Source organism: Pygoscelis adeliae, unplaced genomic scaffold (genome assembly GCF_000699105.1).
Source record: "Pygoscelis adeliae isolate BGI_AS28 unplaced genomic scaffold, ASM69910v1 Scaffold117, whole genome shotgun sequence".
In the NCBI taxonomy this organism is placed as follows: Eukaryota; Metazoa; Chordata; class Aves; order Sphenisciformes; family Spheniscidae; genus Pygoscelis; species Pygoscelis adeliae.
In genome coordinates this window covers 4,987,617-5,001,778 of record NW_008825270.1, presented here as the reverse complement: position 1 = coordinate 5,001,778, position 14,162 = coordinate 4,987,617, and the positions used below count along the sequence as shown (strand labels likewise).

Sequence of the window (14,162 nt, the reverse complement as noted above, 5' to 3'; positions counted from 1 at the left end):
GGTTCAGCTCTTCCAACATCTTCTCATATTGATCCTTGCACTGTATCAACCCAGGAGGATAGTAATGGTGAGACGTGTTGCCTTCATGTCAAACCAGTGACACTATCCCTGCTCTGGCCTGGGACTGACAAGTTTCCCCCCCCCCGCACTGCTGAACAAATACACCACAGAAAGAAGAAATCCCACAGCTGGTATCCCAGTCCATTGCTCTCCTAATATTCTTGCAAATTCCTTGTTCATCCTTGCCACCCTCTTCCATAGAGGACCTTCTGCACTTCCACTCTTGTGGGCGGGCAAACCAGCCACTTTCAGTAGCCAAGTCTTCAGCTCTGCAGCTCCTACCCCCACACCAAATCTCCTACTTTTTTAAATTTACTTATAAATTAGATCTTACTCAACACCAAAGATAGAGACCTTAGCAAGTTACTGAGACTTCAGTAACTAAGACTAAAACCTCAGAAAATGGGATCTCACACCTTCCAGGCTTCAGCAGGAGCCATTTCATCGAGTGACATTACAACCAGTGCTTTTTCCTTGAGAGGAGCATCCTTGTGACCCACATCCATACAACACACTCACCTTCTCAGCCTCCTGAGTACACTTCTCTACACGCTCCTGCAACTTGCGCAGCTGTTCCTGTGAGACAGATGAGTCTGCCTTGGCATGGTTCTCCCTTGTATGGGCTGTTTTCTCCTCCTTCCGGGCTGCATGATAGTTTTTCTTAGAAGTCTCCACCTATAGGAGGAAGATGCAGAGAAAGCCATGATCCTGACCACATTGATCCTCTATTACTCAGAGAGAGCATGTTAACATTTGTTACAGTCAGCAGCAATGGTTTCAGGACAACCTAATAGGAATGCCAATTTGGCATTTAGTAAACATGCTCCAAAGGGAAGAGGTACCTCCAAATGATCCCTTTTTCAGTGCTTACCTGCTGTGCAGGAATACAGAGCCTGTTACCAAAGTCTTCCCACATGGGAAGGAAGCTACAAAACCACCAAGAACAAGAGACCATCAACACAACCCTCCCTTCTCTGGCATTCTCTGCTACTCTGGCTAAATCCAGTTTGTTTGCCCAGTGGCTCTCACAATCAGGCAGCCAGCTCAACTTCCCTTATCCCTCCTTCCCCATTTACACTTTGCTCACGTCTTTCATCTTCTTCACCCAGGGTTTCTGGGCCTTGCGGAACCCATCCTCTGCCTCCTTTGTCTCCTTGAAGCCTCCAATCATCTGCTTGTGGTAGGCCTCCTTCTGCCAGGCCTTGATCTTATCTGAGTCTTCCCCAGCCAGGTGGTTCCGGACAGCTAAGTGAATTTCACTCAGTTTGTCTGCAGCTGTCAAGAAGGCATGCCAGGCCTTCTCCAGAGTACCATACTGTGGACCTGCAGGAACAAGCACCAGAGGAGCTCTTACACCTCCTGCCCACAGAAGGGAACGCAGATTCTTTTCCTCCTACACACATCTATCAGTATGGAGTCATTTCCTTAACTCTCCCCCATCACACAAGTCAGCAGACTGGTCTCCACACAGTCCCAACAGGCAGCATGTACACTGGCTGTTACAGCTGGCCGAGACGGGCATTTCTTTTGGGCAGCCTTAGCTGTCCCAGATGGTGCCTGCTAGGAGAAGGTTTCTGTAGAAAATTCTCTTCACAGATCTGGCCTGAGCTTCAGGACAGATAGCAACACTAGTTCATGACTGAGGCTAAGCTGCTGCTTCACAGACCAGTAGGTCCGTTGGGGCATCTGTCCCACTGTTTCCCATTACTTTGTGAGATGCTATCAGTTTGAGCCCACTGCCACTAAATCACAGCATTAGTAGTTATTCCCTGACTAGAGAAGGAGGAGAGGCAGCTAATCCGTCCTTAAAAGGGGAGATCTGCAGCTTGATTTAAGACTTGGACTGCCCAAGGACTTGCCAATCTAAACAAATACATTTTTTTTTGTAACCAAACACCTGACAATGCAGAGAACACCTCTCCAAGTGAATCAGAGGACTGGCTACAAAAACACACACACAAGAAGACACCCAAAAAAGTCACCCCCTTCCTGGATAAGGGAAGCCTGTCCCCCAGGGAGACAGCGTCACCTCAGTAAGAGATAGCACTCAAAGAAGAGAGCGCAATGATTGCATCCTGTTCCCAGGCCAACCTGCCAAATTTACCTTTCTCCACATTGGTCCTCCACTTACGGGACCACTCTGTTAGCTGCTGGGCATAGTTCTTCTCTATCTTGGCTCGCTCCTGGAAGCAGGAGATTAAGTCATTGCAGAGCCGGTACCCATCATCCACACGCTTCACTGTCCGCCTGTAGTTTCCAGCCTGAAATTTCACACAACATCATCATTTATACTGTACCGACTTTCATGTTCCTTCAGAACAAACAGCAGCAGGTCAATCATTGCATGGGGAGGGAGCACAGGCCCTTCTGAAGCCAGCAGCTGGGCTCAGACCCTCCACTGGCACTCTCCCAGGCAGGCACAACAGTGGAGGGAAGAAGCTGAGATGCTTTGCTTGCCTCTCTCACAGCTCAGATCAGTGTCAGCTGAACAAGGAGCTCTCATTCCACAGCATCTGTGGAGGTAAGGGTCACCTCCTCCCTGCAGTAACACACAGTGTGTTACTGAACCTCCCCACAGTTCCTCCCTTCCACTCCCCAAGAACAACATGTTATCCAGGAACCTGAAACTCAACCCCCTAATTCCACGGATAGGAGGTAAGAAGACATTCCTACCTCTTCTACACTCCAATTATCCTTCCTTACCTCCCAGAAACTGCCCCCAGGAGCCTCCCCGCCAGCATCATCTTCTGATGACATCACCCCCGTTTTCTTGCAGCAGAAAATTTTTGCAGATTTCAGTTAAGCTGAGAAGAGAGAAAAGTGATTTCTAACATAGCACTGGCTGAGCCTTTGCAGACAGCACAGTCCTCCATGACCCTTGGAGCTAGAGGAGCCCAACTTACTGCCCTGCAGGCAAGTACTGGCATCACTGCACCTCCAGCAGCAGATGACTAGATCCAGCAGAGATGCCCAGGACTGAACCTCCCTCCTGCTGACAGAAGGCCTCCTTGGCAGGCCTGTAGCACATTTGGAACGGATGTTGTAGAAGACAATCTTGCCAAGCCTCAGCTGTACAGATACTGGAGATGCTAGTAAATCCAACACCCTTCAGCAGCACCAGACATCTCTGCAGAGATTCCTTTCTTAACCAAGGCCCTCAAGAGGGTAGCAAAAGCTACAGAAACTGAGGTAACTAAAGCTATTTGAAATCTGCCTTAACAGACTTTAAATAAGTCTTCTGTCAATGGAGATGACTCCAGCTTCCCAGTATGACTCAGGATTATGGGATTACAACAACTGACTGGAGAAAACAAGGCTGAGCAGTCAGCAGGCAGGCATGACTTGAATGGGGAGGAACTCTATAAGCTGCCCACCAGCTGAGCTGGGCTTGAGCAGAACTACAGAAACACACTGGGGCATACCCAGCCAAATGGCACTGCAGCACACATACCAGTAACCCAGCAGCACTGCTTCTCTAGAAACATCCCTGTAGAGCTCGTGTTTTCATTACACTCAACTCCCACTGCATTAGGCTCAAAATCTAGGCTAGAAGGTAAAAGGTGCCTCTCATCCTCTGTTGTCTCAGAACTTTTGCCTATTCCCCTGTGCTTGTCTGCGCTGCCAGTTTGTTCCTGACATGGTATGACACAATGAAACCCTGGGGAGAGGTTCAGGGTTGCTCTTGTGCAGGAGTGAGAGAGGGAGTAACAGAAAAAGGCCCAAGCCCAGTCACTCACACACAAACCCACTCCATTCTAGGCAAGTCTGGGTTAATGCAGCATAGATGTCCTTTGCTGCCACTTCTCCTCTTGCACATTCCTAGTTATAAAAAGCTTCCCTCACACCCCAGAGAGGTATCTGCTCATTCTGCCAGCTCAGAGTACACAGCAGAGATGAAGAAGATCAGGTCAAGAGACCACATCTCCCACCTCCTGCAAATCCTTCGCAGCAGCATGAGCCACACCATGAAGCACCTCATCACAGACTGCAGGAATTTCCTACATTTCTTCTGGAAACAGTTTAGCCCTGTTTGCCCAGTCTCATCCCATGGAGAGTGTCAGGAGTACCTTAATGCTGTTCCTCTGGGTTTCTCTAGAAGGCTGGAAGTGCTGAATTCCAGTCACAGAAGCAAGTTGTTAAATGGGACGTGACACTCAGGTGCACGAACCTTGAAACCTGAAGAATACCTCTACCCATGCCACCAGCTGTCCCTGTCCTCCCTCCCCAGCATTTGTCAGCAGGTTGCAAAGCTATCTTATGTGCCTCCAGGGCATGCAACTCTACTCTCGTCCCCAGTAACTACATACCTGAAAGCTGAAAGTGAGATGTCGCGGGGGAGCAGCAGGCAGCTGGCAAGTATGTCCCAAGCTCTTCAAACTCTGAAAAAGACTGGAGGAGACAGAGATGGGCACAGTTAGACACTGCTGCTCCTTTGCACGAATGCTGCCCGTTCTGATGCATTGCAATCCTACGGGTGTCCCCCTTCTGCCAGCTAGTAGGAGGGGCACCCTCTGATATAGCAGCTGCAGCCACTGTGCCTCCTGAGATGCCACGTTCCAGCACGTAGGAGAGATGCCAAATCCTTGTGTCACAAGATCTAGCCCCAGAGAGCGTTAAAATAGAAACATCGGGGTGACATGACAGCACAGTGCGGGAAAGGTAGCATCACAACAGCTGAGCAAAGAGAGCAGCTCATGGCCAGAAAGGCCTAAAATAAGCATGCTCCCCAGGCACTGTACATGGGGCCTGGTCCCCCCTCATTGTACAGTGTCCGGTTTAGCAAACCCCACTGCCTTCATGCACTGCTGCCTGCACTTTTATACATAGCTGGCTTTGGGAGAAGAAAGGAAGTACACACATACACTTTCTCCAGTCCCTTTTTACTAAAGATGAAGAGGATTTATATACAAGACAGAGGACTTGATAACTCTACATTTAAAAAACAAAACCAAAAAACTTACAAGAACACATATTCTGGTTTAGAGGCCTGGATTCCTTTTAAGTAGTAGAGCACCTAGCACTGCCCTGGTAGGATGTGGCTCTCTACCAGCAGAGCTTTTTTGACCCTTAGTTCTGTAAGCTGTCCCCATCACATTCTCAGAAATACTTTATTTTGCATTATGGTATAGGTAACTGTCATCAACTTTCCACAAATGATAGGGAAATAAAAGGCCTGCAGAAGCTAAGGGAAGCAAGGGCAGAAAGGCATTTTTGTTTACCTCGCATTCACTTCCCTGAAGATTTACTTCAATGTCAAAAGTCTATCTATTTAAAAAACAGACAAGCAAAAAAACCTTCTGCTCAGTCATGAATATCCACTTGGCTGAGGCTGGAAGGTTAGGGCAACTGAGAGTTAATACAACTGAGAGCAGAAACTGCAAAACCTGGGAGGAAGTGGGATTTTTAGCCAGACATTAAGACAGTTTTGGAGAAGGAGTGCAAGAAGGTAGGAAAAGAGGAAGAAGGAAAGAAAAGCAGACTGGGTTATTGCAAACAGACTAGGGACCTCTGGTGACGAAGGCAGCAGGGGAAGAGTTGGGACACTTTTGCATGATCCAGGTCATTGGTTAAAAAGTTACAGCTCACCATAAAACCTTCTAAGACTTTCCAGTGGTCCCCAGTAAAACCAGACTACACATTCCTGAAATTGCCAAGATTAAAAATACTTCATGAATAGTTATGCAAAAGTATACTTAAATCTGCCCCGGACCCTTCCTTTCTTTCTCCTGATGAAGACATAGATCCTTTATGTGGCATATCTAATTGTTGTATCACTTTTTCCATCCCACACCCCCCACATCCCCACTTTATCAGGAAGCAGTGAATCACAAACATGCCTTCCAGCTCTGGTTTCCAATTCAGGCTGACTACACAGTGCTAGAATTTGGGGGTAAATGTGAAAGCTGTTGTGTGTCACAGAGTGTGCTTGTTCGTTTGAGGGACAGTCAAGCAAAAAACAGAAAAACCCTGAATCCATTCTTTCTGCAGTTTCCACATTAGAATTTGAGCCATACCTACTTAATTTTCTCAGGAGTTACTAACCCAAATAACTGGATTTACTATCACTAAGATCAACAGGCTCTGGAGCAGAATAGTAGCTGTGCTGGATCAGACTAATGGTTCTTGTAGCCTCACAGTCTCTGTAGACAGCAGCCAAAAGCAGATACCTTCCCTCACTTTGAGAGCAGAGCAAGCGTACATGATGCCTCCCTGCATGCTCTCCAAGCCTCTAATCGTTTGTTGACAGGAACTTCCTGAGCTGGATGTGGCACCTATGAATTTAGTAACACTCAATGGATTTCTCTTCCATTAATTTCTCCAATCTGTTTTTGAGCCCACATGAGTTTTCAGCATCTACAACATCATGTGGCAAAGTATCCCACAGCTTAAGGATATACTGTAGTCATCGGCACAGTAGCTAAGTGGGAGAATACAATAAAGTAGTATAATGTTTCTGCAGGCTAATCTCCATGACCTGAGTAGCAGCCAGTCAAGTACATATTTCTATAGCAGTTGTACAGACTTCATAGAAGTCCAGAAAAAATCTAGCCTGGTAGAAGTAAAAAGGTCAAAGAACAAGTAGGACCCTTTTCTGCCAGGCTTTTTCTGGACTTCACGTACTCCATGAGCCCATGTCAGTCAGCAGATCAAATTGGATCTGCATGCAGGCATAGGGAAGGTACTTAGTGCTGCACACAGGGGCTGAAGAACAGCTGCTGCTGCTGCTGTCACCCTGAGCCCTAGAAGTGCAAACAGATTGCCACTCCACCCCCTCAAGCCTAGTTATTCCCAAAACACTGCATGTGTTGTGAGCCACCAAAAGCTTGAGACCAGGGGAAACCTGAGTTTGCCAGGAAAAGCAAATATGAGTTATACATGCCAAGGCTGTTTTACAGCAAAGTAGAGATGACAGGGCTACCTTGTGGACAGCCTGATATAGCAAGACCCACCACATGATTCAGGAGAGCTGGCAGAGCCTGTACAGTATGAGCAATATAGCTGGAGTTATATTGGGTCAACTGGAGTTATATGTGGGTCAGCACCACATACAAGACTGATGCCACTGCCACCTCTGCTAAGAGGAGGCTATCTAGTGAGTCATATTTGCAGGGAAAGGAATGTTTATCCCTACCTTCCCACCTTCCTCTTTCAGCTACCAAGTACCTCAAGAGCTACTTGAGACCTCACTGCAGCTCCTGCAAGATAAGCTCTCTGAAGGAGGGAGAGAGTGACTACATCTATTCACTTCACACCTCTGCAGATTACGGATGAGGGCATCACAGACACCACTACAATGAGCAACGTCAGGTAGGCAAACTGACCCATGCAAATGAGATTGCTGCACAGCAGCAGCAACACTACTTCTGCTAGTAGTGTTAAAAAAAAGGTACTCCCCTCCTTCCCCCAAATACCTGCTCTCACTTATGACCAACACAGTCATTAGGCCTCACCTGTATCAACTCCCTATTAAGTTATCAAAAAAAGGCTCTTGGTCTTCAGCTGCGGAAAGGTAGAATGGCTCATGACTGCCTCACTGATACTGAACTCCACTCGGGGAAATGCCAGAGGGCTTGTCATGGCAGAACTGTTTCCACCTTTAACCATGTTGTTAATCTCACCCCTGCTCCAGTCAGTCACACATCTCAGACTGCAAATCCCTGCCCTCAGCCCAAGGCATCAGGCTAAAACCTCCCCTTTCAAAACATGTGTGAATCTGGCAACACACTACAAGGTACATCTTTGTTTCATGTTTGCACAACATGAGTACAACAGGGTCCTGATCCACAAATAAAGCTTCTAGACCCAATAGTAATAATCACTCTTCTCCACTTCAGAAACCTTTCCCTAAGGCAGGTAAACCACAGAGATCCTATTCCCTCTACACCACACTCCAATACTTCCAGCCTCCAAATGCCCAAGGCATTGCTTCTGTGCATTGCTCGACTGCCTCCCAAGACTCCTTGTGAGCAATTGTTTTCCTAAGTTTGCCAAGAACAAGCCTCTGAACTCTACAAATGCTCGAAGGGCTGGTGCATGCAGCCCTGCAGGAATTCATCCACAGAAACAGAGCTTGTAATGCTGTGCCAGACAATGCCTTCTGCCCAACTCCTCTCCCCTTTCCCCAAGTGCAACAGCAAGTGCTGGATGCAGACACATGTAGAAACGAATTGAGTAATATTTATCTAGTAACTGGGGCTTTGGTGTAAGCACAGTTTTATTATGAACCAATTTCTATATAGGTGCTAAAGTCAAGCTAAGCAAGAGTTTTAATCAGGAATGGGCTGCTACTAACTGATATCCACCTCAAGACAACAACTAACATCACAAGGCAGCAATGTGAGATTTCTGTGACCAATTTGTTTGATTCCTAAAGAGTCACTTTTCCTGTACAGCAGGCGGTGGTGAAGGTATTGTTTTCACTCCAGGACACTTCTGGTGTAGGTTGCAGATAAACATTTCAATCTGAACAATCCAAATACACAAAAGTATGACAGCCCCCCTCCCCTTACAGAACAGCAGATGTGAAAACCCTTTTTTTTTTCTGTTAACCTGTTGTCAGAATGGAACTAGAGAGCTGGAGCCAGGAGGTTCCACATGACTCCAGCAGTGTAATGAACTGGACTGCTGCTGGTACAGCAGTGCTAGGAAGGTCCCTGATGGAGAGAATGAAATGGGGCATAGGACAGGGTGTCCTTTCCAGCCTCACCATCTCTGGAGGTGCACATCCAATAGCTCTGAAATGACTGTAATGATGCCCTGTAACATGCTCTCCACTGCTATTATACAGGAGGACTGATATTTACAAGTACACTCACCTTTCTGAAGGGAGGCCAGTTTTTCTCTACAGCTAGAGAAGATGCCAAGTAACATGAAGATCCTCCAAAACTTCCCTTAGAGATATTTATCTTATTGCTGTGGTCACACCCTTGGTAGAGTCACCTGACTGGGAAAGGGACTAAGAGGCAGTGTTTCCCAGCCGCTCCCTAAGGACTGAAGCCTGCCAGGCCTGCCTAATGCAGTTTCGAGCAAGATTTCAGCTGATCTCTCCAGCCAGGGAGAGGTCAGAGAGACATCAGGCAGAACAGTAACTACACACAAAGGTCACTTCAGCTACGTGCAGACTTCTAACAGAAGCCCGTCTCCCAGACAGTGATTCTCTAGAGATCATGTGGCTGTCCACCAGCAAAATTCTCCATGATTACACCGAAGTACTAAAATACAGACAAGATTCTTTTCCACTTCAGGGGCTGACCTCCCAAGTCTATGTGCTGCTTTATTACTCTCTCATTTCAGACTACAGCTTCTTTATATTAATCTTCTCCACATTCAGACCAAGCTAATGTACTGAAGACAGACATCCCTCTATGTGTTACCCCAAGTTTTCAAAATGTTCATTTAGAATTAAGTACTTTCCACATTTATTAGCTATTCCCTGTCAGGTTCTCAGAGGCCAAGGCTACAGGACAGGCTTCTACCAACACATTGCTACTGATCTAAGGGTTAGGATTCCTGACTGACATAGCTTTACCAGGCAGAAATTGTTTCACCAGGAAAAGGAAAAATTCTGCTTTCTTTTCCAATATGATGCAAGAGATCTTTAGTATGACAGGAACACAGATCTATCCTGGTTAACACAACAATATGAGACAATGTTGATGCAGGAATGTATTGGGCTATCAAGGTCTGTGTTGTTTTTTCCCCAGTTGTTCTTCCTATGAAAAATTTGATCATAATCTCAAATATCCACAGAGTTAAAGGAGGGAGGAAATCAGTGCTGGACCATGGGGTACCATACTCTAACAGGGTAACAGGCCACATTCATTTGGTATGTTCAAGACAGTTGCTGGAATAATCTTGAAATGTGTGCTTTGTCTATGTATTTAGCAGGCAGCTACAAATAGGAGCAGAGACACACATCCAAGCTACCAGGAACAGAACTACACTAGCCTACTTTCTTAGCCTTGTGAATAGCATAGCTCCTGTTCCACACATTAGTCAGCATGCCCACTTCCCAGTTCTCACATTCCCTGGCTTACCTGTCTCTCAGGGCAAGGTTTTAACCCATGCAGATGTTGAGAACCTGTAATCTCTACTGCCCCACCCCCTGAGCCTCTTCACTTGCTTGTTTCCATGCTGGGTACTTCCTACCCTGCTGCATCAGTCTCTGCAAATAAACATCAAGATTGCCAGCAATCAGCACTCCCCTTTTCATCGGAAGGGACCCTAAACAACTAGAAGCTATTTCTTCCTGAATCATTGATAAACAGGTGTTTAAAGCTCCAGCCAACATCATTATACCCCTCTTCAGCAGTCTCAATCTGCACTGAATGTGGACAGTTTTTTCAGGATTTAATCTACATTTCACCTGGTCACATTTTTTTCTGCACTCAGTGACTGGCAAGACAAGATCAATAGTCCATCCTGTAACACAGTTGCCTATAACTTAGTAAAGGTTATAGGCTTTATATAGGCTATATTTTTTCACAATAGCAGGCTGAGCCAGTCCACCCACTTCCAACCAGACTTTGAGTCAAGACCTTTGTTTTGTTCAGATCTTTACATGAACAGCAGTGATCCAAACAGAACAAAGTGCCCCAGCCTCATCCAACCCTGAGCAAAGAAGAGAGAAATAATGGGGGGTGGTGATGGGGGTGGTGGTGTTTCCTGTGGTTGGGGGGAGGCAGGAGGAAAAAAAAAAAAAGCAAACTCCTGTAAGTCCCTGTCAATGGAGTATTCTCCTCCTGTGATTGAATCACCTTGCAATCCCCAGAGCACAGATCAAGTTTACTTGAATGCATTAAGAAGTCTTAAGGAAGCAGACTGCAATCAATGCAATCAAACAACTTTTAGAGGAACCACGAGCCAGTTAGCTCCATTCTAACACTGAGCTTCTGGTGGTTTCTTGCTTCACTAGACTGCACAGTAGTCAGGTGTCTCCAATCAGCTTTCTCTGCCCCTTCCTTCCATTTGAAAGTCACAGTGGTTTTTTAAGCCAGCTGCAGTTCTGCAACTTCTGGCTTCACTTCACCAATAGTTCTTTTCCATTAGTGTCTTTGGGGGAATGGGAGAGTTGGCAAGTATTTTGGCATTCAGACCAAGTGTGTGGCAATCACATGGCCAATGAATTCAAAGTACTGCATTTCTTTATTTCTGGTTGCATCAAACAGGTTTCTGTTTTTACTGGTAAAACTGATTTACTAAAACTGTTTATTATGTAAATACTTTTCTTCCAAATATTCATATATAATGCAGACAAGAACCTGAAAGAAGATCATCAAGGCATTTCTGAAGTTCATCCAGTTCCCTGCACAGTTCCAAGTCCCAAAAAGGCTGTAGAATGGAGTACAACCAACTGTTTGAGCGAGAGCTGAATAAGATAAGATTGAGTGCTAGGACATCTCTTCTGGTAAAGGTGAAGAACAAGGTAAAGCATCACACCCATTGCTTCTGTTCCACATTGTGGTCAGTTCCTCCACTTTGATGACAAGGCTCTTTGTGTACCTTTTGTCACCAGAGCTAGGTTTACTCAATTGCTTCCTCACAGGAAAATCTAAACAACATAAAGAACAACTGCAACTGTAAGGCAGACTTCAGTACCATATGAACTGGCAGGACTCTAGACCAGCTTTTACACAGAGTCATTTCACACAGTCTTTTATGGGACCAGGCATGTAACAAGGAAGCATCGTTTGCTCTGTGAACTGGAGAGACCATTCAGTAACTTAGATTCCCTTCGTAGCATCTCCTGGTTCAAGAAGAGTTTGGCAGATGCAATCACTTTGTAGGTACTCCATTCCTAAAGATATTCATATGCCTTTCTGACCTATTTCCCAGAGATACACACAGGTAACAAGGTTGAAGTAGGGCAGCCATTAGGAACTGGCCTGCACTGTGGATATTCATACTTCATGCATTCTTCTTGAAGTTCATTATCCTGTATGTCATGGAGCAACTTTTATCTACTTTCACACTATCTGCACAGAATCTGCTCTTTGGTATCAGTAGTGCCTCTTCAAATAAATTTTTGGATCTCAAGCTGAAGAACAGGACTATTAATATACATTACTTCATATCCCAGGTGTTATCCACAAGACTCCAGGAGCACACAAGCAAATGGGACAGTCAGCCCAAAGGGCACACATTACAGAATAGTTTTTAACTGTTCAGCACCACTGAGATGTCATTTGTTTTCCCAGCCCACTGCCCAAAGCAATGATCTCAGTTTTTGATCCTCAGGACTCAACCTGACATGTGAGGAAAGAACACGGGGAGGCTTTTCGAAAACAGAAAGCACAAACAGAGCAATCCAGTGGGCCTTATTTCCTCCCTAATGGCTTCCTGAAGCAGCTCCTATCCCACAGCTCAAAACACTAGTTTTTTGCTTGCATTGGGGTAGAAGCCTGCTGGAGTCAACAGCAGGCTTTCACACAGGTTTCTACAGGTCAGCAGTCCTAGTACAAGGAAGAGCTGGCTGAAAACACCAAAAAGCAAAAATAAATATCTAGAATCATTCAAGAAGTGAAATATGCTGCATCTTCTCCCAATCCTCCATGAAAGCTTCTTGCCCTTGTCAGAGACAGGCAGCAAGCCTACTTTGAGCTCTACACAGCAGTGCTGCAGCTGATGGCTCAGCACGCACAGGAACAGAAGAGGTTTGGCTCAGCAGCAGGGCAACTGAGGGAGAGGAAGTTACTGCCAACAGATAATCACCTATAGACGACTGAAAAGACTGACAATGCCCCCAACAGTCCAGGGGGCAAGTACCATATTTTCCTGCAAACAGAAGAGACACAGCTTGGGCAAGCTCATAGCACAGACAGGACTGAGGAGGCTGAAGACTTGCCAACACTGTTAGTTGTGGGTTGCCTGCAGCAATTCTAACTCCTCTAGCCTGGAAAAACTTACTGACAGGTCACGATAAACAGAGTCCTACCACAGTCGCCTACTAAGAGAGCATAAAATCCTATACAAGCCTAATGCCTCTGGATCCAGGCCCCCAGTACCATGGAGATCTCTCACATGCCTCTTCAACAAACTACAAAGCCCAGTGACAACCACTAGATTTAACACACAAATTCTGACTATCACAAGTCTGAAAGGCTCTTTTCCATCGTGCCATTCATAGTGAGGAGAAACCACTGAAGGCTGAAAAATGATTAGGATGCCAGTCACACATATTGCCTTATAGCAGTGCCCAGCTTCAGCCCACATTTCAGCTTGAAGGAACATGAAACTATTATACCAGTCACCGAAACAAAGCTGGATGATTACAGCAGAGGACGCACCAGGCTCTTTGCATTGACATGACACTTTGTGCTGCTGGAAAAACTTGTGCCCAGATAGCCAGAGTGCATTTGGATGTTAAATTACAGGGGTCACCATGCCGCAACATAGCGGCAAAAAGCTACCTCTTGAACAGCTTCTTAACTGCTCCAAGGATGCAAAGTTCTTCTGCATTCTTCATGCAAATTCTTCATGAAAACTTCCAGATACAGTAGTCACTGTTTTCTGTCCCACCCACTAAGGCCTTAGTCTAAGATATTACGGCTTTTTTTTTTTTAATCTGTCTGACACAGTTCCCTGTCATACAGTACCCTCTACACCCATCATACTGAGTAACTAGAGATAAAATAGCTTGCTTGATCAGAAAGTCTGTTTTAAAAAAAGATAAGAGTCCCTCAAAGGACTTAAACAGCTCTCCTATTGTTTAAGCATTTCCCCGTGAACTCTCAAGAGCAGCGCAAATTCACACATCGCTGATCAGCTGATGGCAAAAATAGAGGCAGTTTATTAATGCTCTCTGATCAAGAGCATAGCTTTTTCCACTCAGGCTACAGGCAGATACTTTTAGCTTGAGGTCCCCAGTTCAATCCCTGGATGCCAGCCATGACACAGACCAAATAGTCCTAACAACAACTGAATAATCTCCAGGCCTCAAGATGGCCAGAATAAAGAATATACAGTATTTGCCACTCTCAGTGATATCATGAGAGTTCCTAACAGAAGCTCATGTTGCCCCTGGTGCGGCAACTAATGTTTTCTCACAGTTTTGCATCTCCTAAGAAAAGCAGTCACATTACAAATATACCTGACTGTATTGT

At 45.7% G+C, this 14,162-nt stretch overlaps 1 protein-coding gene across 2 annotated transcripts in view; it reads right to left on the bottom strand.

Moving 5' to 3' along the window:
• The window catches only part of PACSIN3 (protein kinase C and casein kinase substrate in neurons 3), a 9,918-nt gene extending 5,374 nt beyond the window's left edge, over positions 1-4,544 (bottom strand). For both annotated transcript variants that reach the window (XM_009329715.1, XM_009329716.1), the window contains exons 1-6: positions 4,368-4,544; positions 2,764-2,864; positions 2,165-2,321; positions 1,148-1,383; positions 580-735; positions 1-40 (exon numbers count right to left, since the gene is read on the bottom strand). The exon at positions 1-40 is cut by the window's left edge and continues 148 nt beyond it. In XM_009329715.1, the coding sequence (XP_009327990.1) occupies positions 1-40; positions 580-735; positions 1,148-1,383; positions 2,165-2,321; positions 2,764-2,817 (643 nt within the window). In that variant the 5' untranslated portion in view covers positions 2,818-2,864; positions 4,368-4,544. The remainder of the gene's footprint in view (positions 41-579; positions 736-1,147; positions 1,384-2,164; positions 2,322-2,763; positions 2,865-4,367) is intronic.
• Between the last annotated feature and the right edge of the window lie 9,618 nt (positions 4,545-14,162).